Raw genomic sequence first — 26,968 nt, 5'->3', positions numbered from 1 at the left:
TTTTTGGTTCCCTTTTCATATGAACTTTATTTTTTTAATATAAATTTATTTTAATTGGAGGCTAATTACTTTATAATATTGTAGTGGTTTTGCCATACATTGACAGATCTTACCTTTTTCAAGACACACGCTGCGTTAATCACGTGCTCCTAGATGTCCTGTACTGCACTGCCGCAGTCCAGACCTCCTTGTGTTTACCTCAGGCCGTTCCCTTCTGGGCCAGTCTCGGGAACAACTAGCAAGTGTGTAGGTAGAGTTCACGCCTGGCACCGACCCGATGTTCCAAGGTCCATGCTTTTATGATCCCAGTCGTACTCCCTTCTGGTTCTGGCCTTGAGGTTTGTAATAAGGAGATTATTCTTAAGAAAAACATGAAAGGTAATCATTAACATAATTTCTTAATATATGCTGTTTTTCTAGGTGCAATTTCTGTGGAATTTCTCAAGGCTGTGAAAGTACATTATTAGGAATTCCCACTACACATCACCAACTCCTGGAGCTTGCTCAAACTCAGTTCATCGACTTGGTGATGCCATCCAACCATCTCATCCTTTGTTGTCCCCTTCTCCTCCTGCCTTCAATCTTTTCCAGCATCAGGGTCTTTTCCAGTGAGTCAGTTCTTCGCGTCAGGTGGCCAGAGTATTGGAGCTTCAGCATCAGTCCTTTCAATGAATATTCAGGACTGATTTCCTTTAGGATTGACTCGTTGGATCTCCTTGCTGTCCAAGGGACTCTCAAGAGTCTTCTCCAACACCACAGTTCAAAAGCATCAGTTCTTGGTGCTCAGCTTTCTTTATAGTCCAACTCTAACATTCATACATGACTACTGGAAAAACCATAGCTTTGACTAGATGAACCTTTGTTGACAAAGTAATGTCTTCGCTTTTGAATATGCTGTCTAGGTTGGTCATAGCTTTTCTTTTTTTTTTTTCCTTCTTTTTTTTTTTAAATTAATTTTATTTTATTTTTAAACTTTACAAAATTGTATTAGTTTTGCCAAATATCAAAATGAATCCGCCACAGGTATACCTGTGCTCCCCATCCTGAACCCTCCTCCCTCCTCCCTCCCCATACCCTTCCTCTGGGTCGTCCCAGTGCACCAGCCCCAAGCATCCAGTATCGTGCATCGAACCTGGACTGGTGACTCGTTTCATACATGATATTATACATGTTTCAATGCCATTCTCCATGGTCATAGCTTTTCTTCAAGGAACAAGTGTCTTTTAACTTCATGGCTGCAGTCACCATCTGCAGTGATTTTGGAACCCAGAAAAATAGTTTGTCACTGTTTCCATTGTTTCCCCGCCTATTTGCCATGAAGAGATGGGACCGGATGCCATGATCTTCATTTTTTGAATGTTGAGTTTTAAGCCAACTTTTTCACTCTCCTCTTTCACTTTAATCAAGAGGCTCTTTAGTTCTTCTCAGCTGGGGCATAGCTACCCTAAGTATAATTGGCATTCTGTTACTGAAGAGAAAATGGGGACTAGATTTTATGGTAGGCATCTTCTGGTCTCTACCTCTTTGCCACCACTTTACCACCGCAGAATTCAGCTACTATTCCTTGATAAAGATTTTTCAATTTTTATCTCCATAATTAGTAGTCTTAATGGGAATGCCCCTTGTTGAATTCTGTTTCATCATTCTTTGTTTACTTTTGCTTCTCCTGTAGTTTGATTTCCACCAGATTCTCTGAGAAAAATTTAAGTCTATCCCAGTGAAGAGTAATTATGATTTAAGCTCCTGTTCATTTATTCATTCAATAAATACTTTGAGCATTCATCATGCATAGGCTGCTGTGGGTTATTAAAGACAATGTTCATTATCACTCAGTGTGTGTTGCGTTTTGTTTGTTTGTGTGGCTTCTTGGGTTCACAGAGTTGAATGTGACTCAGTGGGCTGAGCACGAGTCTGACCTGTCAGCCCTGTCCCTGGGAGTGCAGTCTTCCCGGTCCTAGTATTGTGTAGCCATCTTGCGGTTAGGCCACCTTGCTAACTTGGAGTGCAAGACTTTGGAGGAAGAATAGGCTTTGTTGTTGGCAACTGGTAAGCTAGCATAAATTCAAGGGTGCCAAAGTGTTTTCTTTGAGCTGGAGAATGTAAATGCCTGCGCTAGCTTTGCACAAATTGCTGATTGAATAGAGGTTCTCAACCCTGCCTACATGTCAGAATCACCCCTAGAGCTTTTAAAAATTGCCTGGGGAACACCTGCCTGACATTTTGATTCAGGAGCCTCCAGTATAGTTTAAAAAGCTCCACAGGTAATTCTGATGTGCAGCCAGCACTGAGAACCCCAAGTTTGAGGATTTGTACCCGGCTGGCTTGGAAATACTCTAGGGAGGAGTCCCACTTTGCTCTCTTATCAGTCGCCAGTCATACAAGCAGAGCCCTCCTTGATAACCTGTTTTGACCGTCAGAAGGGGAATGTGGGAGAGCTCAGAGATTTAGTACCTGGATAGGACATGTGAGACGGTGAATGTTTGGGGGACACTTAACTAGAGCTGGCCTTGCTTGCCTGTTTTGCCTGTTCCTATTGTGAAAGATTTTTTTTGAGCTGGAGAACCTCAGAAACGGGCTCAAGCTCTGGGGAGAGTGCGAGTTGTGGATGTGGCTGCTATTGATATTGTGAGCTTGCTTATTTTTGTTCTCTAGGGACAATAAGGGGAGTTGAAGGGGGCCGAGATTGTTATTTTCAGAACCAAACACTGCCAAGGTTTGTGAGAGCCTCCTGGTGAATCTGGAGGAGTAGGTGGGGCCGCATGGAGCTGTGGGATTACATAAGAGTTCTGTGGGGAATCGTGGTTTCCTATTTTTTTGAGTTGTGTGAATTCTAGGAAGACCAGAATCTTGTATCTTCCTCAAATAGAAGAACAGAAACATCCAGACTTTATTCCTTTCATGTTTGTTCATGCCACTGCCTTCAGCCCCCATCTCATTAGTGCAGAAATGTCAAAATGGAATTCAAAGTGGAATTTTCTCCACTAACCCTTATTACTAAAATAGTGTTTAGCATGTAGTAAAACAGTGGCTTTGGAGAAGGCAATGGCAACCCACTCCAGTGTTCTTGCCTGGAGAATCCCAGGGATGGGGAAGCCTGGTGGGCTGCCGTCTGTGGGGTCGCACAGAGTCGGACACGACTGAAGTGACTTAGCAGCAGCAGCAGCAGCAAAACAGTGGCTTAGTTATTGAGGACTTACTGTGTGCCGGACACAGGGCTGAAGGATTATGTACCTTTCGTCCAATAATCCAATGAATAGGCATCAAACAGGGAAACTAGGCTTAGAAAACATGACAGGGGTGCCAAGTTGAGAAGTATTTATTTTTAAAATGTTTTAAATCTCCTCTGCATCTTTTCCTGATAATGTGGTTTTTCCTGATAAATGATTTAAAATGTACATTATGTTCTTTTTTTTTTTTTTATAATGCTTGTATAATTTACTACATCCTAGTATTCTTAAATATTGAATTAACTCAGGGATCTCAAAATACTTTTGAGCCTCAAGGTTCTTTAAGGGCTGTCTGAGGCCTTTACTCTGAGCCTGTTGTACTGACAGGAGGTTGGCTGACCAGGGTCTGACCCCAGTACTGCCCTGGGCCGTGCTTCCTTGTAAAGCCCCCACTGTTGGTTTGGTTTTGTCATTTACCTTTTTCTCACAAAGGATCCACAAGAGTGACACCCAGGACAGAATGATGTCTGCCCTTCTGCCGTGTTCAGTGAATCATGTAACCCTTCTAGTGACTTGCTTGCTTCCCATCACCCTCTGTCAACATCAGGGCCCTTTAACTTGTCTGCATTTAGGAGCTTAAGAGCCTTTTCGGTCTTCCTGACCCCGGTAATCAAAGGACTTAGTCAGTGTGAACTATTAATACTTGGCACGTAAGGAAAAGTGTTTCTTGCCATTTCAAGATGTAGGGCCCATTGTTTTGGAAGTGCCTTATTCCAAAGATGACTTTTCATTATTCAGAGCTGACATTTTCTGTAAATATGGTATGGTTGCTTATGGGTTTTGTTATTTTTTTGCCCCTGAAGGATTTTGAATGCTTGGAAGTTAGGGGCTTGTATACCCAGTGTACCTAGAGAGTTAGAATTTAGATACAGTAGACAAACTGTGCTTGTTAAATATGGTTTTAAAAATGCTTTAACTAGAGGCCCTTACAAGTGATATCTCAAATCTTATTTTAAGGTTGAAAGTCTTAAGGGTTGTTTGATATATCAGATTTGCCATGAAATGCCTTCTGACATACTTCCTGCTCTGAATGACTCCTGGTCTGCCCCATCAACCTGTGAAACTAGAGCGTGTCCCTGTGGCTGACCCCGCTGTTCTCAGGCGAAAAATACTTTACTTGAAAGTGAAAGTGCTAGTCGCTCAGTCGTGTCAGACTCTTTGCAGCCCCACGTACTGTAGCCCACCAGGCCCCTCTGTTCATGGAATTCTCTAGGCAAGAATACTGGAGTGGGTTACCTTTCCCTTCTCCAGGGGATCTTCCTGACGCAGGGCTCGAACCCAGGTTTGCTGCATTGCAGGGAGATTCTTTACTGTCCACCAGGGAAGCCCAAATCCCTTGCTAACTTGGCCTAGGGAAAGTGGCCAGATCTGAGCTACTTGAGCTGGAAGTTTCCTAGGAGGCTGGGGCCCTGGAGAGGGGCAGCCCAGGGCTCTTGGCCACTTTAGACGCGGCAGCTCCAGAGTGGCATAAATGGGCTGTTTGGTGCAAAGACTGTTAGAAAAGGGTTGGCTTTTTGCAGGTATAGTCTAGTCCTCTCATTTTACAGATGAAGAAAGTGAGCCTTGATAGTAAGTAACTTTTTTTTTTTTTTTTTAATTTTATTTTATTTTTAAACTTTACATAACTGTATTAGATTTGCCAAATATCAAAAGTAAGTAACTTTTTAAAGGTTGCAGAATTCAGTAGGGCAAATTTGGAACCAGAACTGGTCAGAAGTTTTTTAAAAGAGTGCATTTTCCCCCTCTTTATGTTTCGTGTCTGTCCAGGAGCTATGAAGACACATTTCTCGATTTCTTTCCTTACGCTGCTGCTGCTGCGTCGCTTTAGTCGTGTCCGACTCGGTGCGACCCCATAGACGGCAGCCAACCAGACTTCCCATCCCTGGGATTCTCCAGGCAAGAACACTGGAGTGGGTTGCCATTTCCTTCTCCAATGCATGAAAGTGAAAAGTGAAAGTGAAGTCGCTCAGTCGTGTCCGACTCTAGCGACCCCATGGACTGCAGCCTACCAGGCTCCTCCGTCCATGGGACTTTCTAGGCAAAAGTACTGGAGTGGGGTGCCATTGCCTTCTCCGCCCTTCCTTATAAGTTATGCTTTAAAAACAGGCAGCTTTTCACCCAGCTCTCTGTGACAACCTAGAGGGGTGGGATGGCGTGGGAGATGGGAGGCAGGTTCAAGAGGGAAGGGGCATATGTCTGTATACCTGTGGCCGATTGATACTGCTGTGTGGCAGAAACCAGCACAATATTGTAAAGCAATTATCTTCTTATAAAAACGCACACAGGCAGTTTTCTTTTTCCAGCATTGATTATGAGCAGGAGAAGGAGAGGCCATATTTTTCTTTTTAATAGCCTTGGTTGTTTTTGGTGGTGTTGGGCCTTTGTCGCTGTGAGGCTTTTCTCGGTTGCGGCAAGCGCGGGCTACTCTGGCGCTCAGGCTGGTTGCCGTCAGCACAGGCCCTGCGGCGTGGGCTTCAGTGGTTCTGGCTCCCAGGCTCTGGAGCACAGGTCAGTAGTTGTGGGGTGCGGGGCTTAGTTGCTCCAAAGCACGTGGGATCTTCTCGAACCTGGGATCAAACCCGTGTCTCCTGCATTGGCAGGCATGTTCTTTACCACTGAGCCACCAGGGAAGCCTGAGACCACATTTTGACAAGTGATTTTTGTTGAAACCTAGGATTAAGGAATAGTAAATGAATATTTAAGATCCTCTTTACATATTTAGAGGTCAAAATGTGATACATTTTGAAGTCACACAGGCATCAATTTAGACTTTTTCCTTCTCATCCTTCCCAACCTTTTCAATTAAATTATTCTCTGTATTATTTAGGCATTATTGATTATACCAGAAAGGAATCTGCACTTTCGGTTTGGTATTATTTTCAAGATATTAAGGAGGCGATGACTATATCATTTCATTAAACTTATTTTATGCATGTCTTCTCAATTTGCTGTAACATGCCATTTTAATTTGCTAATCCCAAGGATTCCTGTTGTAATACTGGAAGTTGTATTTTTGAATGGGCTTTGGTCTTAAGCTGGCTGTTTATCTTGTTTTCTTTTGTTTTGTTTTCTAATCCTAATCAAAGCTTTGGTCTCTTTTTAACATAGAGGAAAAACTTTTATCATGAGGAAGCATCTACAGAGTTTATCTTGGTGACTTAAAATCTATAAATAGCCTGTGAAATGATTTCTAGCTCAACATACTGAATTTTGTCCAATAGCAAAGAATTTTCAAAGCCTTTGGCATTCTATGATCAAGGACATTAGTTGTTCTTGATTGCTTTTTAAAAAGAAAACATGTTTTCTAATTCGTATCCTGCAGAGTCTGATTGTATTTTACTTTATCCTTCTCAAAACTGCCTATTCTGATTTTTTTTTTTTTTTTTAATTTTATGTGGTTTAACCATTTATTCAGCTCTGTGTGCTCTTGGTAAGTTAGTGTTTCTTTGGGAATTATTTGTGTCAAATGACAAAAACAAAACAATTTAGTAACCAGTTTGCAACCCTTTTTTCAAGGGAAAACAGCCCATGGATTGGGGGAGTACAGGGCCTCACTAACAGTGGAGTGCTCCTCCCTGGGGATTTTGGGCAAAAGGGAGTTCTACAGAAGAACTCCTTAGAAGAGGCAGCCTGGAAACAGGATTCAATTGGCCAAGAGACTGGTCATTTCCTTATAAAGCCAGCAGGTCCTATTTTCTAGGGTAATGTCATAAACTAGTTAAGCTAAATTGGAGGGTTGTGCATGGTTTCTGTTTGGATTCCTTGACAGGTATTTCCCCTAAGTGAAGGCTGACTTGGGTTCAGATTTGTGATGTGGGCCAGGCTACTGGGTGGCGGGGTGGTCCTGATACAGTGTGCTGTGTGTTAAGTCACTTCAGTTGTGTCCGACTCTTTGTGACCCTACGGACTGTAGCCCACCAGGCTCCTCTGTAAATGAGATGCTCCAAACAAGAATACCAGAGTGGGTGGCCATGCCCTCTTCCAGGGGATCTTCCCCACCCAGGGATCGAACCCACATTTATGTCTCTGCATTGGCAGGTGGATTCTTTACCACTAGTGCCACCGGGGAAGCCCTGTGTGTGTGTGTGTGTGTGTACACACATATATGTGTATATATGTGTGTGTGTGTCTGTGTATTAACTTTATCATTTGTCAAAGTAATTTTTCTGACTATAATCAGATGAGCACTTTATAAGACAGATTTAAAGTTTCTTTTTTTTTTTTAACACAGAAGATAACTGATGTATATAAAGAATAAGGACACTTAAACTTTTTATTACCTTTTTTACATAAAATTTTTAATGAAAGATAAATTTCAGCAATCTGAATTTTAAAATCTGAAATTTTAGGATGTTATCCTTCACCTGAAAAAAAAAAACAGCTCAGTTGGATCTTAAGGTTCTATTTGTCATATTTACTCTATTTACTCCTCTGATCACAAATAATAGTAATACTCTTTGTATTTGTGTAGCAGTGAGAAAGGTGGTGCTAGTGGTAAAGAACTCGCCTACCAGTGCAGGAGATGTTAGAGACACAGGTTCGATCCCTGGATCGGGAAGATCCCCTGGAGGAAGAAATGGCAACTCACTCCAGTATTCTTGTCTGGAGAATCCCACGGACAGAGGAACCTGGTGGGCTACAGTCCATAGGGTCACAAAGAGTTGGACATGACTGAAATGACTTAACACAGGAGAAATATTAACCTATGATGTCGTAGCACTTCATTACAGTCCTTTAAGGATGTAGTTAGGTATTATCTTTATTTAGAAGTTGAGTGGAAACAGTGTCAGACTTTATTTTTTGGGGCTCCAAAATCACTGCAGATGGTGACTGCAGCCATGAAATTAAAAGATGCTTACTCCTTGGAAGGAAAGTTATGACCAACCTAGATAGCATATTCAAAAGCAGAGACATTACTTTGCCAACAAAGGTCCGTCTAGTTAAGGCTATGGTTTTTCCAGTGGTCATGTATGGATGTGAGAGTTGGACTGTGAAGAAAGCTGAGCGCCGAAGAATTGATGCTTTTGAACTATGGTGTTGGAGAAGACTCTTGAGAGTCCCTTGGACTGCAAGGAGATCCAACCAGTCCATCCTAAAGGAGATCAGTCCTGGGTGTTCATTGGAAGGAGTGGTGCTGAGGCTGAAACTCCAATACTTTGGCCACGTCATGTGAAGAGTTGACTCATTGGAAAAGACCCTGATGCTGGGAGGGATTGTGGGCAGGAGGAGAAGGGGACGACCGAGGATGAGATGGCTGGATGGCATCACTGACTTGATGCACATGAGTTTGGGTGAACTCCAGGAGTTGGTGATGGACACGGAGGCCTGGCATGCTGCGATTCATGGGGACACGAATTCAAGAGTCAGACACGACTGAGCAACTGAACTGAGGCCCAAATTTGGGTTTCCCTGTTGACTTAGCAGTAAAGAATTTGCCTGCTAATGCAGGAGATGCGGGCTTGATCCTTGGGACAGAAAGGAAAAGGAAATGGCAACCTGTCCCTGTGTTTGTACCTAGGAAATCCCATGGACAGGATCCCGAAGGGCTATAATCCATGGGGTCGCAAGAATCAGACACGACTTAGAGACTAAACCACTACCACACCCAAGTTTAGAGAGGTTAAATTTCTCTCTAAGCTTAACCTCTAGTTAATTGGAGAACTGAGTCCTGTCCCAATTCGCAACTAATGTACTTTCCACTACTGTGAAGATAAAATGCTCACTGATGTAGATTATATACACACATATCTTAGTATAATCATGTATATATATATACATTCTAACTAATACATTGTTCATACAATAATTGTCACTGAGTTGTGTATTAATAACATTGCAGTGTGTGCATGCTCAGTTGTGTCCGATTTTTTGCAAGGCTGCCAGGCTCCCCTGTCCATGGAATTTTCCAGGCAGAATACTAGAGCAGGTTGCCATTTCCTCCTCCAGGGGATCTTGGTAATTAAGTATTAATTTGCTGACCCTCTTGTCCTTTGTGAACAACAGATGGATTTGTGAATTATATTGATAGCTAAATTTGGAAAAGAAAGCTAGAATCCAGAAACAGATTTTGAGGTAATAAAGCCTCTGTGACAACTGATAAATATAAAATATAAAATTTTTAAGACCAATTTGTTTCCAAAAGGACAGCATAAATTCTATCTAGTAATTATCAAGTGCATTCTCTACGTTTCTTTTTTTTTTTTTTTTTTAGAAATGCTTGCATACTCTTGATTTTTTGATGTAAAAACACACCCTTCCCCCCTCCCCCCTCCTCCAAAGGTCAGTTTCCCCTTTTCCCCAAATCCCTGGATCTTGGAATGAAAGCCACCATTCTCCAGCCCTCCCCTCCTTCAGGCCACCTTCATTATGCACTCAAAAAAATATGGCACGCTTCACGAATTTGCATGTCATCCTTGCGCAGGGGCCATGCTAATCTTCTCTGTATCGTTCCAATTTTAGTATATGTGCTGCCGAAGCGAGCACCTCTACGTTTCTTAGAAGATTAAATGCCAACTTAATAGAAAAACTTTTCTTCCTGTGTGTCTAACCCAAGAGAGGTCTGAACTGCGGCATTTGGTGAAGACAGGCTGTCCAAGCACAAATATTTTACTTCAGAAGCTGCACGCATGGGTAAAATGCTTTCCAAAAACAAGAATGCTTTATTTCACAAGGAAGTGTTTCATCTTTTCTTCCTTTGACTTTTAAAGATTGCCAGCTGCCTGGAATTGAATGTGTTGCTTTATCATTTAAAAAATTAAGGAATAAATAACAATACAATGTGTGTTTGAGATTTCAACATACTCATGAATCGTAACATTGGAAATCATCATTCCTAGATTTGACATTTAATAAATAATAATTGAGTGACTATCCATGACATATCAAAGATGCTAACATTTATCTGGAAAATATTCAGAACTGTATGTTCAGATATCAAAAATACTGAATTCACTTTTTTTAATTTAATTTTTATTTTATATTACAGTGTAGTTGATTTATAATGTTATGTTAGTTTTAGGTGTACAGCTAAGTGATTCAGTTATACATGCACATATATCTATTCTTTTTCAGATTCTTTTCCCATATGGGTTATTGCAGAGTAGTGAGTAGAGTTTTGTATGCTATAAGCTAGGTCCTTGTTGATTATCTATTTTATATATAGTACTATATATATATATATGTTAATCCCAGTCTCCTAATTTATCCCTCCTCCCACCAACTTTTCCCCTTTGGTAACCATAACTTTGTTTTCAAAATCTGTGAGTCTGTTTCTGTTTTGTAAATAAGTTCATTTCTATTGTTCTTTTATATTGTATATAAGTATTGCTTATATTCTATATAAGTGATATATGATCTTTTCTCTGACTTCAGTTAGTATGATCATCTCTAGGTCTAGCCATGTTGCTGTAAGTGGCATTATTTCATCTTTTAATGGTTGAGTAATATTCTATTATTATATGGAATCTTATCGAATTCCACATCTTCTGTATCCATTCCTCTGCTGATAGACATTTATGTTGCTTCCGTGTCCTGCTATTTGTGAATAGTGCTTCAGGGAACACTGGGGTGCCCGCATCTTTTTGAATTATGGTTTTCTTCAGACATATGCCCAGAGGTGGGATTGCTGGATCATATGTTAGTTCTGTTTTTAGTTATTTTTTTTTGTAGGTTGTGGAAACTTCCATAGATTTATTGAGCAACTTTCAAAGATCAGATTTAAAGGAAGAGTTCTTGAAAGTTTCAATGAATCAAACCCAATTGCACATCATAATATACTTTCTTACGGTTATATCTGAACACACGGATTTTGAAACTATAGTGCAGATAAAAAACAGTAATCTTCCAATGCAGTGTTGGATTTAGTGTCAAAATGGATATGTGAATTAAGAGGTGCATAATAAGTACTCAGCATATGTTAGCTAGTTTAAAGTGGTGTTACATTGCAACTGAAAGAATTGGAGAAATATTCTGGCAAAATGAAGCCACAGCTTTAGAAAAGGATCATAAAACTTTGATCAATATAGAGAACAAGCCTTTATTTCTGAAACTGTAGTTAAACATTGGCCAAAGATTGGCCACAATGAACATAAACTAGATTCTAGCCATATGAGAGAGGATCCACTGGAGTTTGAGGTAAAGGCCAGAATTTTGAGGGATCATTTATTGAAACAAACACATGAACTGCATATTATCTTGAAATTTCTGGCTATGGCCAAATTCTACATTTTGGCCCTTTTCCTATTAAAATTGAAAACCATCACTCAAAACTGAATATACAATCTATTTTGCTTTCCGTGAAAAGTTGATTCAACTTGTTGGGGCCTACTTTTACACTGTTTGGAAAAATCTGTATTCTTTACGTGTGTGTGGTCAGCTCTGTCCAACTCTTCGTGACCCTGTGGACTGTCCACAGGCTCCTCTGTCCATGGCATTTTCCAGGCAAGAATACTGGAGCAGGTTGCCAGTTCCTACTCCAGGTATTTCTAGTTTTATAAGGAAACCTCTGTACTGTTGTCCATAGTAACTGTATCAATTTACATTCCCACCAACAGTGTACCAGGCTTCCCTTTTCTCCACACCTTCTCCAGCATATATTGTTTGTAGATTTTTTTTTTTTTTTTTAGTAATAGCCATTCTGATTGGTGTAAGGTGATACCTCATGTTTTGTAATTTAGATTTGCATTTCTCAAGTGATGCTGGGCATCCTTTCACCTGCTTGTTGGCCATCCATGTGCCTTCTTTGGATAAATGTCTATTTAGATATTCTGCCCATTTTTTTGATGGATTATTTATTTATTTTGATATTGAACTGAGTAAACTATTTCTACATTTTTGGGATTAATTCCTTGTTGGTCTCTTCATTTGAAAATATTGTCTCCCACTCTGGGGGTTGTCTTTTCGTTTTACTTATGGTTTCCTTTGCTGTGCAAAAGCCTTTAAGTTTAATTAGGTCCCAATGGTTTCTTTTTATTTTTATTTTCGTTAACTTTAGGTGATTGATCCAGAAAGATACTGCTGCGATTTATGTCAAAGAGTGTTCTCCGCTGCGATTTATGTCAAAGAGTGTTCTCCCTGTGTTTTCTTCTGAGTTGTATAGTATGTGGTCTTACGTTTAGTTCATTGATAACATTTTAACTTTCTAAGTGGCACCTAAAACAATTGCTTTACGAATCCATGGTGTCTTAAATTGGATGAAAATCAGTATAATATAAAGATCCTCATCAACTTTTGAGACCCCTTTTGTAACAGGTTGTTGACGGTGTACATTTATGAATATGCCTCTCTCCTTGTACTCAGTGTTGGCTGGAAATCAAGGCAGAATTTTCACTTATGGTTAACTTTGGAGACAGATATATAACAAAAAATAATTGGGAAGTCTGCTACATTTGAAAAAGGAAACTCCAACCTGGGTATGTTCAGTTAGATTTATTTTCTAAGTTTACAAAGCTGAAAGCTAGTCAGCAGAGCAGGATCCAGTGGATGGTCTTTGTGAGATTGTTCTGTATCCACTACAGAGTGACCACCAGGGTGATACTCGATGCAGAGCCTGGGCATGACCCAGCCATCCAGCAGCTCTGTGCGTCTCCACAGGCTGATGCTGCCTTGGTCGCTGGATCATCTGTTGACAAGGCTCGTCATTGGGCACATCCACCAGACGCACCTGTGGTACTTTTCCTCCAAAGGAACGTTGTTGCAGTTGAGGTTTTGTTCTTCTGGTTCCTTCTGACCACCTCACGCTTAGAGTGGTAGCGTGCAGCGGTGCATCATGCGCCAGCACTTTGCATTGTTTGAGCGCCGTCACGGGCGTGCACAATCCTGTGAACTCAGCGGTGTCCGTGTGCTGCTCCCTCCTCTCACCCCAGGGATACATGAAGGATCGTGTGCACAGCACTGGCGGCAAGGGGCCCTGCGGGGGCGTGTGATGCGTCTGAGGAGACAGATGAAGGAAGCAGATGAGGAGCCCGTGTTTGGGACAGAGGAGAGTGTGGGCAGAGCTGGAAGCACGCACCCTCACGGGCCGTCTTACTGACTTTGTCCTCATTCTGAGAACAAAGGACATTCTCTAGAGGTTCCCCTTTACCACATCCCCCTCTTTAAAAAAAAAAAGATATGCCTTTAAAAAGCTCTCTTCTGAAGTCTGGATTTTGTATGTGTTAGGGGTGGGGTATGTTAAGAGAGGATAGGTTTTGGTGGAGACCTGCTTCTGAGGATTAATCTGGATGAAAGTCTGAGTCGGGGGGAAAAATGGGTTCCATGTGAATAGACAACTTTAAAAAAGTTTCTTGTCCAGGAAGAAAACAGTCCCCAAACCCATTTTTCACCCTTGTTTCGGTCTCCAGGCCCCTGGAAGCCTCTTTGCTCTCTCTTTCATCACCCCCAGAGCAGTCTGGATCCCAGAGATCCGTTTGCACTGGGTATCAGTGCTCACCTTGGATCCTTCCTTCCCTGTGATCTCAAACCCTGCCTCAGACTCACTGGGGCACAGATCCAGTTTCTCTTCCACACCTGAAACATGTACTTAATTTCCCCTAATCCTTTACTGGGTTAGTAGGCTTCCAGTTCTGACTCATCCCATTTTTAACTCCTAGCCCCAACCTGCCCTACAAAGTGGCCAAAGTTGGCCACCATCCAGAGACTCTCAGGTCTTAGAGATGCAGCTTCTTTATTGTCTCTCCGAATTAATCTTTCCTTTCTCACTATCACCGTCTCATCATCTTTTGCCTGATCTGCTATTCTGCCTTTTAGTTCTTCAGTTAAAAATATATGATTATGATAGCTGCCTTGAAATTTTGCTGGGGATGTTAATTTAAATGCAGTGTGTGAAACATGCAGCACAGAGCCTCACTGTTAGTGACGTTCTGGGTTTCTTCTGTCTCTTGCTCGCTCATTTCTGTCCCTGGCTCCAGGTTTTAGCCACTCCGTTTTTGTTTTTATCCTGCTACCAGAGTTGTCGTCCCCAAACACGCCCTATTTAAGTGCCTTTAGTGTTTCCGCATTGCCTGAGTGTAGCCAGACCTCCTCAATGTCACAGCCCCAGGCCCGTCCTTTTCATCCCATCCTTACACCTTTACCACCCCGACTCTCAAAGCCTTTCTTGCATCTTATGTTCCAGGTACATTTGACAACTGGGTGTTGTCTGAAAACCCTGCTTTGAGTTTTTTGTTTGGTTTTGAATCAGAGCTCCCTTTTCTTTTTTCTCCCCATCTCTTGATTGTTGAAAACAATGAATCGATACTTTATTATATATTTGGTAGAATTATTACATGTGTGTGTCTATATGAATGTCTGTGTGTAACAAGTGCACACAGTCTCACAAACTGTTAGTCATCCCAGGGGTGGGCATGAGGTCAAGCTCGGCCACTGGCTAGACATATTATCTTGTCCAGAAGTGACTTAAACTCTATATCTGTGTATTTTCATCTCTTCAGTGAAGTAGGGTTTAAATGGATGGTTTTTGTTTCTGCCTGGACCCAAACTTTGTAAGGACCTGGACCCAAACTTATTATAACCCAGGTAAAGCTATTCTAGAGGAGGAACTGAGATAAATCTCCCAGATCCTTTGCTTTCTAATAGAAGTTAACAACTTTAGATGTTAACTGGATTAGGGAATAAAGAATTAGTTGGGTGAGTAGCAGGCACTTTATGTATATTATGTCATTTAATCCTTTGAAGCCTCACTTTAGATAAGTAGGTATTTAACAGATAAGATAATGGAGGACTGGAAAGGTTAAGTCACCTGCCCAAGACATCAAGCTGGTTAGCCTGTGGTAGCTGTTGGGCTCTCCCACTAGCAGCCATGCCTGAGCGGAAGTGGGTGCTTCAGCTTTCGTCAGCTATGGCTTCTTAATACACTTTTTCTCTGGACCATGAAGTGTTTACTCCAGACAGTTTTGGGGGAAAAGTTTTTGGTCACGTGTACGTGTTCATCCTGGGGTTTGAGTTATTTCCCTTTCTTCCTGGTAATATTTCTGTTTAAACACCAGTGAAATCAAATCATAATGCTTGGCTCTCTGTTATTTGTGCTTATTTTTCTCAGAAAGCAAATGTTCGTTTCACAGAATAGGAAAGGGATGAAATCCATGGCAGGTGAATGGATAGTCTTACTGCATCGTTCCTCACTTTAATGTGTCTGGAATCCTGAATAGCCCCAAAGCAAGGATTTCAGTGCTTTGAGGGACGTGGTGTAAGTGGGCGTAGGAGCAGTTAGGAAGAGGGCGGCAGCCACGGCTTGGGTTTGTTGAGCTGGTGAGCCTGATGCGTGTGACTAACGCGTGTGAGGATGTGCATACACGTGTGTTACATTTGCTGTATACATTTTGCCTGCATGTTTCTAAGTGCTTTACTTGCATTTGCTCTTTCAATCCTCTTAATAACCCTTTGGAGGCTGGTATTATTATCATATCCATTTTTTAGATGAAGAAATCAAGGCACAGAGAGGATAGGACCCTTGCTTAAGTTCATAGAGCTAGGATTCATGCTTGTGGTTCTATATCTGAGTTAATTGAAATTTGTATTGTTAACCTGTTACATTGATGAAATGTCTCTCAACTAATGTGTATCTCCTTTTTTGGTGTTTGGACTCAGTGCACTTTTTGGAGGGCGTTAGTTTGTCTTCAACTGAGAAGGCAATGGCACCCCACTCCAGTACTCTTGCCTGGAAAATCCCATGGACGGAGGAGCCTGGTGGGCTGCAGTCCATGGGGTCGCGAAGAGTCAGACACGACTGAGTGACTTCACTTTCACTTTTCACTTTCATGCATTGGAGAAGGAATGGCAACCCACTCCAGTGTTCTTGCCTGGAGAATCCCAGGGACAGGGGAGCCTGGTGGGCTGCCATCTGTGGGGTCGCACAGAGTTGGACACGACTGAAGCGACTTAGCAGCAGCAGCAGTTTGTCTTCAAAGTAAAAATAACTAGGCCTTGTGGGGTTGTACTGTCATTGGAATTAGTGAAATATCCTGGAAGAACTAAGACAATCCTTCTTATTATGTGTTATTAACCATGATATTTTAAAAATGCAGATATGAAATATTACAAATTCATGAAGTTACTTTATTCTATAGACTGTTATTGAAATGGAAATTTTTCTTATGTTTCAGTGCTGGCTGGTGAAGTAGATTTGTTTTGAATTACAACACATAAGCAATTTTTAAAATGTTTGGCAGTAATAAGGAAAGCAAACACCTTTTCTATTTAGCAAGCAATAACAGTGGATTCTCAGAGAAGGCAATGGCACCCCACTCCAGTACTCTTGCCTGGAAAATCCCATGGACGGAGGAGCCTGGTGGGCTACAGTCCATGGGGTCGCTAAGAGTCGGACAGGACTGAGCGACTTCCTTTTCACTTTTCACTTTCATGCATTGGAGAAGGAAATGGCAACCCACTCCAGTATTCTTGCCTGGAGAATCCCAGGGATGGGGGAGCCTTGTGGGCTGACGTCTATGGGGTCGCACAGAGTCGGACACGACTGAAGCGACTTAGCAGCAGCAACAGGGGATTCTAAAATGATATTTTGCAGGAAAAAAGTTTCAGCCTAATAGAGGCATAACAGCATGTGTATGTTTTAACTTCTTTATTTTAAAACTCAGTATATTCTTCTTCCCTCTGATTTCTTTGTTTTTAGGTCTTCACCAAAGAACATGGATGAAAATGAAACCAACCAGCCCCTGATGACAAGTAACCAGTATCCTAAAGAAGCAGTAAGAAAGCGCCAAAATTCACGGAATTCTGGAGGAAGTGATTCTTCTAGGTTTTCCAGGAAGAGTTTCAAACTGGATTACAGACTAGAAGAAGATGTAACTAAATCAAAGAAAGGAAAGGATGGGAGATTTGTTAACCCTTGGCCAACGTGGAAAAATCCCTCTATTCCAAGTCTTCTCAGATGGGTGATAACGGAAAGAGATCACAGCAGTGTTCCATGCTCCAAAGAGGTAGTGTTTGTCTTCCGAGTGCTGTGTATTTGCTCTTTTTTTGAAAAAATTATTGATTTATTTGGCTGTGCTGGGTCTTTTTTGCTGTGTGGGCTTTTCTCCGGTTGTGGCAAGCTGTGTCTGCTTGCTAGTTGCGGTGCCCAGGTTTTCGTTGGCAGCAGCTTCTCATTGCGGAGCATAGGCTCTAGAGCATTTGGGCTTCAGTAATCGCAGTGTGTGGGCTGAGGAGTTGCAGCTCCCAGGCTCTAGAACACAGGCTCAATAGTTGTGTTGCACAGACTTCGTTGCTCTGCGGCATGTGGGATCTTCCCAGGCCAGGGATCAAACCCGTGTCTCCTATGTTGGCAGGCAGATTCTTTACCACTGAGGCACCAGGGAAGTCCCGTGTATTTTCTCTTAATATATGTATTCCTTAACTTGGCTGTGAATTATACTATGACACTCCAGTTAGGTAATCGAGCCCTTTTATAGGATAAGGTTGTGGAGAGATGACATGAATAAGGTACCTTCACATTCATAGTGGAGCCGCAGAGTGCACGTGTGTGTAACTAGCTCTGATCTGGTAGCAGCTGGAAGTACGAACAGAATGTCTTAAAAGTGCAGGGAAGGAAGCTGTTGATTCTGACTGGTGGGATTGGAAATGGTTTTATAGAGGAGATGATCTTTGAGGTAGGCCTAGAAAGATAAAAAGTATTTGGCAATGGTTTTCCCAGTGGATGGCGGCATGAAGAAGGTCACAAAAGGTGAGAGTGCATGACGTGTTCCAGATTGTACTAACCCATGCTTTGGAATATGGATTATGAGGGTTAAGCCTAGAGTGCTTGGCTCTTCATTCTTGGATAAAGCTGCTAAAATTTTAAAAGAAATCATCAAAATCATCAAAAAACCTTCCATTCCTTTAAAAATTGAGAGTAGGTTCCTGGCCTTTCAATATGCCAGTTATACTTACAATGAAACAAACTTTGGCCCACGGTTTATTAGATGAATGAGATTTCACTTTGGCTGGGAGTGGGCGGCTCCCAATTGCAGAAGGACTTTCTTAAGGCTTGACCCGCAGTGAGGCAGGAGGTGGGAGTAGGCGGGTAGTGGCGACATTGGATCTTTTAGGTAAGTGTGTCCGTTTTTCTTTAAAGGATATGGAATTAAAAAACAAAACACAACCCATATTGTCACTTCAATGCCAAGGAATGTACATACTATTAATCCTAATTAACAGAATTAGCATGAATAATATTTTCCCAGCACTTTTTAAGAGTGAGTCAGGAGATTAATAAATAAAACATTATTGTATGTTTAAACTTTGTGGATGGGAGGAACAAGAACATTTTTGTTTCTTCTAGAGAACCCGGTATGAAGAGAAACGTGGAGTCAAGCTGTGAGAAGAGGGGCTTAGGGCAGGAGGCCAAGATGGGTAGGCTACCTGTTGGGTAAAATTGCCTCCTGGTATTTGGGCCACAGCCTCTAAAAATATAGCAGGCAATGGCGCCCCACTCCAGCATTCTTGCTTGGAAACTCCCATGGACGGAGGAGCCTGGTGGGCTGCAGTCCATGGGGTTGCGAAGAGTCGGACACGACTGAGCAACTTCACTTTCACCTTTCACTTTCATGCATTGGAGAAGGAAATGGCAACCCACTCCAGTGTTCTTGCCTGGAGAATCCCAGGGACGGGGGAGCCTGGTGGGCTGCCATCTGTGGGGTCGCACAGAGTTGGACACGACTGAAGCAACTTAGCAGCAGCAGCATAGTTGATTTACAAGCTTCTTGCCATGTAGGGTATTACTGAAATATTGACAAGAGTACCCTATTCCTTACAGAGATCCATGTTGATTATCTGTTTTATATTTAATGGTGTCTATATGTTAACCCCAAATTCCTAATTTATCCTTCACTGCCAGGTTTTCTTGTGCCTACAGCAGCCACCACTGAGCTTTCCAAGTCTGCGAGTCTATCTGTTTGCAAATAACTCCATTTGTATCATTTTTCCTTAACTGTACCTAAAAGTAATACCAGATTTTATTTGTCTTTCTCTGTCTGACTTCCTTCTCTCAGTATGATCATTGGAAGGGCCATGTACATTGCTGCAGATGACATAATTTCAATTTTTTTCATGGCTGAGTATATATTCCCTTCGGAGAAGGCAATGGCACCCCACTCCAGTACTTTTGCCTAGAAAATCCCATGGACGGAGGAGCCTGGTAGGGTGCAGTCCACGGGGTCGCTAGAGTTGGACACGACTGAGCAACTTCACTTTCACCTTTCACTTTCATGCATTGGAGAAGGAAATGGCAACCCACTCCAGTGTTCTTGCCTGGAGAATCCCAGGGACGGGAGGCCTGGTGGGCTGCTGTCTATGGGGTCGCACAGAGTTGGACACGACTGATGTGACTTAGCAGCAGCATATATTCCCTTATATGGATCTGCACCACATCTTCCTGACCTATCTTCATCTGTCTTCTTCATCTGTTGATGGACATTTTGGCTGAATCCGTGTGCTGCTGCTGGGAATAGTGCTGCAATGACTGTTGGGATGCGTTTGTCATTTCAAATTATGGATTTCTCTGATGGACACCCTGGATGGTATTGCCGGGTATATAGCATGTCTACTGTTAGTTTTTAAAGAGCCTTCATACTGTTGCTGTTACCAGTTAACATAGGAGGGTTCCCTTTTCTTCATGGCCTTTCCACTATTTATTCTTTGTTATTTTTTAATTTTATGTATTTGTTCATTCAGTTTTGGCTGTGCTGGGTCTTCATCGCTGCACAGGCTTTCCTCAGTTGCAGAGAGCAGAGGGGCTGCTCTCTCGTTGTAGTGTGTGGGCTTCTCATTGCGGTTGTTTCTCTTGAGGAGCCTGGGTGAGCGGGCTTCAGTAGTTGCGACGCGTGGGGTCAGTATTTGCAGCTCCTGGACTCTCGAGCTCAGACTCAATAGTCCTGGGACACAGGTTTAGTGGCTCTGAGGCATGTGGGATCTTCTTGGACCAGGGATTGAACCCATGTGTCCTGCATTCACAGGCAGATTCTTTATCACTGAGCCACCAGGGAAGCCCCCTCCAACATTTATTCTCTGTAGACTTTTTGATGTTGGTGATTCTGATTGGTGCAAGATGATACCTCATTATACTTTTGATTTGCATTTCTCTAATGGTGAGTGATATTGAGCATCTATTCCTGGGCTTTTTTCCTTAAAAGAACCTTGTGAGTAATATTTGCCAGTTGAAATGACCTTCTTGAGAGCTTCTTGATTGCCTAGGACAGCACATTGCATGAGGGAAAGTCATGAATACAGTAGCTCTGTGGGCCTTGCGATGCAATTCCTCACTCCTGGTTTTCCAGTTGTTATTTTGGGAAGTGTCCACAAAGGAGCAGCATCTCTTCTTTCCCAGCACTGGTCACAAAGGGCAACTAGAAGATGAGGGCAAGTCTTGCCCCTGGGTTGTTAGTGGGAGCCCACGGCGCCGGAAGAAACACCCACCTGGGCTGCGTCTCGATGCTGTCACCCCTTACCCTTCAGCCTGGGCAGATCTCAGCCCCTGCCAAAGCGCTGTGTTGAGCTTGCTGTCCTCTGTAGGTGGGGACTCCAAGGAAGGAGGCTGTAGGTGGGAATGCCTGGAGCACCAGGAGACATGAGGCCAGGTGACTTCTCAAAGCTATTGCAACCCAGAGGTCTATCGTGTTTTCCCTGCACTTAGCTTAGCTTAGTTTTCCGATGGCCCTCCTGGATCAGGAGATTCTGGTCTCATTACAGGGTACAAGGCACCACAGGTCCAAGGGGGTTACTCTCTTGGCATGTCCTTCGCAGCTCCCTGAGCCCCATGACAGTCCAGCTTTACAACCCCTCAGGCTCCAGGGATGAAATACCAGCCTTGAAAAGTCAGGCATGAGGCGGGAATAGAGTCTGCTTGTTTCCTTTTTAGGTCGTCATTTAATTTTTCATTTATGTTGGAGTTGTTGTTCAGTTGCGTCTGACTGTTTTTGACACCACGAATGCAGCACACAGGGCTTCCTTGTCCATCACTATCTCTGAGTTTGCTCAGACTCATGTCCATTGAGTTGATGATGCCATCCAACCATCCTCTGTCTCCCCCTTCTCCTCCTGCCCTCAGTCTTTTGCAACATCAGGGTCTTTTCCCATGAGTTGGCTCTTTGCATCAGGTGGCTAAAGTATTGGAGCTTTAGCATCATTCGTTCTGATGAATATTCGGGGTTGATTTCCTTTATGATTGACTGGTTTGATCTTGCTGTCCAAGGGACTCTGAAGAGTCTTCAGCACTATAGTTCGAAGGCATCAGTTCTGTGGCCTTCTTTATGGTCCAGCTCTCACATCCATACATGACTACTGGAAAAACCATAGCTTGGACTAGACGGACCTTTGTCAGCAAAGTGATGTCTCTGTTTTTTAATACACTGTCTAGGTATGTTATAGCTTTCCTTCCAAGAGGCAAGCGTCTTTTAATTTCATGGCTGTGGTCACCATCTGTAGTGATTTTGGAACCCAAGAAAATAAAGTCTATCACTGTTTCCATTTCCCCCCCATTATTTGCCATGAAGTGATGGGACTGGATGCCATGATCTTAGTTTCTTGAATGTTGAGTTTTACGCCAGCTTTTTCACTCTGTTCTTTCACCTTCATCAAGAGGGTCTTTAGTTCCTCTTCACTTTCTGCCAAAAGGGTGGTGTCATCTGCATATCTGAAGTTATTGATATTTCTCACTGTAATCTTGATTTCAGCTTGTGCTTCTCCCAGTCTGGCATTTCACATGATGTACTCTGCATATAAGTTAAATAAGCAGGGTGACAATATACAGCATTAATGTATTCATCTCCTAATTTTGAACCAGTCTGTTCCATGTCCAGTTCTGTTGCTTCTTGATCTGCATACAAGTTTCTCAGGAGGCAGGTAAGGTGGTCTGGTTTTCCCATCTCTTTAAGAGTTTTCCACAGTTTGTTGTGATCTACACAACCAAAGGCTTTAGCGTGGTCAGTGAAACAGAAGTAGACGTTTTTCTGGAATTCCCTTGCTTTTTCTATGATCCAGCAGATGTTGGCAATTTGATCTCTGATTCCTCTGACTTTTCTAAATCCAGCTCATACATCTGCAGGTTCTTGTTTCACGTACTGTTGAAGCCTAGCTTGAAGGATTTCAAGCATTACCTTGCTAATGTGTGAAATGATTGCAATTGTGTTGTAGTTTGAACATTCTTTGGGATTGCCCTTCTTTGGGATTGGAATGAAAACTTGCCTTTTCCAGTCCTGAGGCTACTGCTAAGTTTTCCAATTTTGCTGGCATATTGAGTGTAGCACTTTAACAGCATAATTTTTAGGAAAAAAGCTCAGCTGGAATCGCATTATCTCCATTAGCTTTGTTCGTAGTAATGCTACCTAAGGCCCATTTGATTTCACACTCCACAGTGTCTGGCTCTAAATGAGTGACTGCACTATCACGGTTATCCAGGTCATTAAGATCTTTTTTGTATGGTTCTTCTGTGTATTCTTCCCAACTCCTCTTAATCTCTTCTGCTTCTATTAGGTCTATACCATTTCTGTCTTTTATTGTGCCCATCTTTGCATGAAATGTTCCTTGGTATCTCTTATTTTCTTGAAGAGATTGCTGCTGCTGCTGCTGCTGCTAAGTTACTTCAGTTGTGTCCGACTCTGTGCGACCCCATAGACGGCAGCCCACCAGGCTCCCCTGTCCCTGGGATTCTCCAGGCAAGAACACTGGAGTGGGTTGCCATTTCCTTCTCCAATGCATGAAAGTGAAAAGTGAAAATGAAGTCGCTCAGTCGTGTCCCTTAGCGACCCCATGGACTGCAGCCTACCAGGCTCCTCTGTCCATGGGATTTTCCAGGCAAGAATATTGGAGTGGGGTGCCATTGCCTTCTCCGGAAGAGATTGCTAGTCTTTCCCATTCTATTGTTTTCCTCTATTTCTTTGCATTGTTCTCTTAAGAACACTTTCTTATCTCTCCTTGCTATTCTTTGCAACTCTGCATTTAGTTGGGTATTATCTTTCCCTTTCCCCTTTGCCTGTCACTTATCTTCTTTGCCCAGCTATTTGTAAGCCCTCCTCAGACAACCATTTTGCTTTACTGCAATTATTTTTCTTGGGGATGGTTTGTGTCACTGCCTCCTGTACAGTGTTACGAACCTCTGCCCATAGTTCTTCAGGCACTCTGTCTACCAGATCTAATCCCTTAAACCTATTTCTCACTTCCACTGTATAATCATAAGGGATTTGATTTAGGTCATACCTGAAGCCCTAGTTTCCCTCCTTTCTTCAGTTTAAGTCTGAATTTTGCAATAAGGAGCTCATGATCTGAGCCACAATTATTTCAGGGCTTGTTTTTGCTGACTGTGTAAAGTTTCTTCATCTTTAGCTGCAAAGAATATAATCAGATTTTGGTATTGATCATATGGTGATATCCATGTGTCGAGTCATCTCTTGTGTTGTTGGAAGAGGGTATTTGCTATGACCAGTGTGTTCGCTTGGCAAAACTGTTAGCCTTTGCCCTGCTTCATTTTGTACTCTAAGGCTAAACTTGCCTGTTAGTTACTCCAGGTATCTTGACTTCCTGCTTTTGCATTCCAATCTCCTCTGATGAAAAGGACATCTTTTTTTGGTGTTAGTTCTAGAAGGTCTTGTAGGTCTTCATAGAACTGTTCAACTTCAGCTTCTTCGGCATCCGTGGTTGGGGTATAGACTTGGATTACTGTGATGTTGAGTGGTTTGCCTTGGAAATGAACCAATATCACTCTGTCATTTTTGAGATTGCATCCAAGTACTGCTTTCAGGACTCTTGTTGACTATGAGGGCTACTTCATTTCTCCTAAGGGATTTTTGCCCACGATAGTAGATATAACGGTCATCTGAATTAAATTCGCCCATTCCAGTCCATTTTAGTTCACTGATTCCTAAAATGTTGATGTTCACTCTTGCCATCTGCTGTTTGACCATTTCCAATTTACCTTGATTCGTGGACCTAACATTCCAGGTTCCTGTGCAGTATTGTTCCTAACAGCATTCGAGTTTACTTTCACCACCAGACACACCCACAACTGGGCATCATTTCTACTTTGGCTCAGCCTCTTCATTCTTTCTGGAGCTATTTCTCTGCTCTTCCCCAGTAGCATATAGGACACGTGCCGACCCGGGGGGGCTCATCTTTCAGTGTCATATCTTTTTGCCTTTCCATACTGTTCATGGGTTCTCATGTTGGAGTAGAGTTGATTAATATGGTTATGTTTGTTTTAGGTGTGAAGCACCTTGATTCAGAAATACTGAGATGTGAGTCCATTTTACAAATTGATGGCTTTGTATCCGTTTTTAGATGGGTTGTGGAGGTGCTTTCATATGCTATTGGTGCTTATCTGACTTGCTTCTCATAGTATGAGCTTTTCCAGAGCTTTTACACTGTCGTTGTAGAAGGTCTGATTCATTCTGTTTCATGGCTGAGTAATACTCCCTTGTATATGTGGACCCTGTCTTCCTTATGCATCTCTTTGGCGATGGACGGTTCGGTCTTGACCTCCAAGTCTGGGCTATTGAAACCGTGTTGCAGTGAATTTTCAGGTGTACACATTTTTATAGTTTCTTTCAGATACGTGCCTAGGAGTGGGATTGCAGGTAATTTAGCTCTAATTATTTTTTAAGGAATTCCATAGTGTCCGACTGGTGGCTCTTACCACTTTACCTTCTGGGGAACAGGCTAGGGGGGCTCCCCAGCGTTTGTCATTTGTAAAGGTTTTAATGATGGCCTCTCTGAATGTTGGGAGGTGATCCCTCATTATAGTTAGAATTTGCATTTCTCGACTAATGAGCTATGGAGGTGCTCCTAGGCTTTTTTTTTCCCCCGATAGAACGTTATGACTAAAATTTACCTCGTTGCATATCCTGAAATTCACCCTCTTTTGTATTTTCTCGTCTTTGCCTGCCGGTACCTTTCTCTAGGGGAGGTTCCCTGAAAAGCACAGGTCTTACGTGGCAGTTCACCTCAGCACTAGTTTTCCAGTTGCTGTGGCCAGGCAGCAGCATTTGCCCATTCCAGGCACTGGTTCTACAGGGAACAAGGCGACTAGGGTGAGACCTGCTCCCGGGTTGTTCCTGGGAACCCCGGGTGCCAGAAGAGATGCTGTCTCAATTCTTCCACCCCTTACCCTTAACCCTGGGACACATCTCAGCTTATGCCACGGATGGGTGCTGAGGCTGCTGTCCTCTGTGGTGGGGTCTCCAAGAAAGGGGACCGGAGGTGTGGTCCCCAAGCCCCAGGAGACGTAGCATCTAGCTGACTTTTCAAAGCTCTTGCATCCCAGGGGGTCTGACTTGTTTTCCATGCACTTAGCTTTTAGCTTACTTGTTGGATGGCCCTTCTGCACTAAGACAGTCTGGTCCCAGCCTGAGGTTCCCGGCACCACAGGTCCAAGGGGGTTGCTTTCTTGGTGCATCCTTCCCAGCTCCCTGGGCCCCATGAGAGTCCTGCCTTAGGATCCAGCCTCAGATACCAGGGATGAAATACCAGCCCCAAACAGCCAGGCATGTGGGGAATAAAGTCAGCTTTTTTCCCTTTTGAGATTCCCTGATGGCTCAGATGATAGTGTCTGCCTGCAGTGTGGAAGACCCGGGTTTGATCCCTGGGTTGGGAAGATCCCCTGGAAAAGTTTTGGCAACTCACTCCAGTATTCTTGCCTGGAGAATCCCATGGATGGAGGAGCCTGGCGGGGGGTCCTTTTTCCTATTTTATATCTGTCAGTGTCCAGATGTTCATCCCAAACTGCAAGGTTATTTCTCTCTCCCAGCTTTTCCCCTTTGGTAACCCTAAATGTCTCTTTTTAAGCCTGTGAGTCTGTTTCTATTTTACAAATTGGTGTTTTGTTTCAGTTTTCAGGTTGTTCTTGGGGGTGACAGCATGTGCTAGCTCTCTTTCTGACTTGCTCCTTGTGTTTCCTGTCCACTGTGACCAGACTCACTTCACTGTGTCACGGCTGAGTGCCCCCTCTTATATCCGTTTGATGTCTTCCTCTTATATCTGTTTGATGATGAACAGCTGGGGCCTGGCTTCCAGTTCTTAGCTCTTGAAAGCATGTTGCAATGAAACTTCAGGTGAACGAATGTCTTCTCATTACAGTTTCATTCTGATATAAGCACAGGTGTGTGGTTACAGATCAAATGTAGCAATAATTAGTTTTTTAAGAAACCTGCATAGTGTCCTCTGTGGTGGCTATTACCAGTTTACCTTCCGAGCAGAAGGCTAGGAGGATTCCTTTTCCCCACACCTTCCCCAGCATTTACTATGTGTAGAGTTTTTAATGATGGCTCTTCTGGTTTGGGGTGACCCTTCATTGTAGTTAACATTTGAATTTATCTATTAATGGATACTGAGCATCTTTAGTATTTGTCTTTTAGTAAAAGCCCAAGAAAAATCTCCCTCTTTAAATGGGCTTCCTGAAGTTTAGCCCTGTTTTGAATTTTCTTTCAGTTACCCGCCTGCATGCATGCTACTCCTCCGAATTTTTGCAACCCTCTGGACCGTAGCCCTCCAGGTTCCTCAGTCCATGGGGTTTTCCACACAGGAATACCAAAGTGGGTTGCCTTTTCCTCCTCCAAGGAACCTGCAAATTTCTCCAGGTGATTAAAAGCTTTGCAGGCTTTCTGGCGCAATTCAAAAGAGCACTGGTTTTCCAGTGGTACTTATATTAGTGTCCACAAGGCAGCAGCGTTTTTGCAGTCCTAGCAGTGGTTTAATAGGGCCAGGAGGCGGTTAGGAAACCTGCTCCTGGCTTGTTCCTGGGAACGCCCGGTGCCAGAAGCAATGCC

The 26,968-nt window shown here is 42.8% G+C and overlaps 1 protein-coding gene and 1 non-coding gene across 7 annotated transcripts in view; one reads left to right on the top strand and one right to left on the bottom strand.

The window, feature by feature from the left end:
* The window catches only part of NAPEPLD (N-acyl phosphatidylethanolamine phospholipase D), a 58,262-nt gene that overhangs the window by 16,733 nt on the left and 14,561 nt on the right, over positions 1-26,968 (top strand). For 5 of the 6 annotated variants that reach the window (XM_025291064.3, XM_044946586.2, XM_044946583.2 and 2 more), the window contains exon 2: positions 16,852-17,158. In XM_025291064.3, the coding sequence (XP_025146849.2) occupies positions 16,852-17,158 (307 nt within the window). Of the gene's footprint in view, positions 1-9,686; positions 9,858-16,851; positions 17,159-26,968 lie in introns of those variants that run through there. The other variant, XM_044946587.2, reaches the window with a different exon arrangement.
* Positions 9,604-9,710, bottom strand: LOC112586718. The gene has a single exon (XR_003111204.3). It is a non-coding gene; the product is annotated as a U6 spliceosomal RNA (small nuclear RNA).

Source organism: Bubalus bubalis, chromosome 8 (assembly GCF_019923935.1).
Source record: "Bubalus bubalis isolate 160015118507 breed Murrah chromosome 8, NDDB_SH_1, whole genome shotgun sequence".
Taxonomy (NCBI): domain Eukaryota; kingdom Metazoa; phylum Chordata; class Mammalia; order Artiodactyla; family Bovidae; genus Bubalus; species Bubalus bubalis.
The sequence above is the reverse complement of the archived record's forward strand: the minus strand, read 5'-3'. Positions and strand labels throughout refer to the sequence as shown.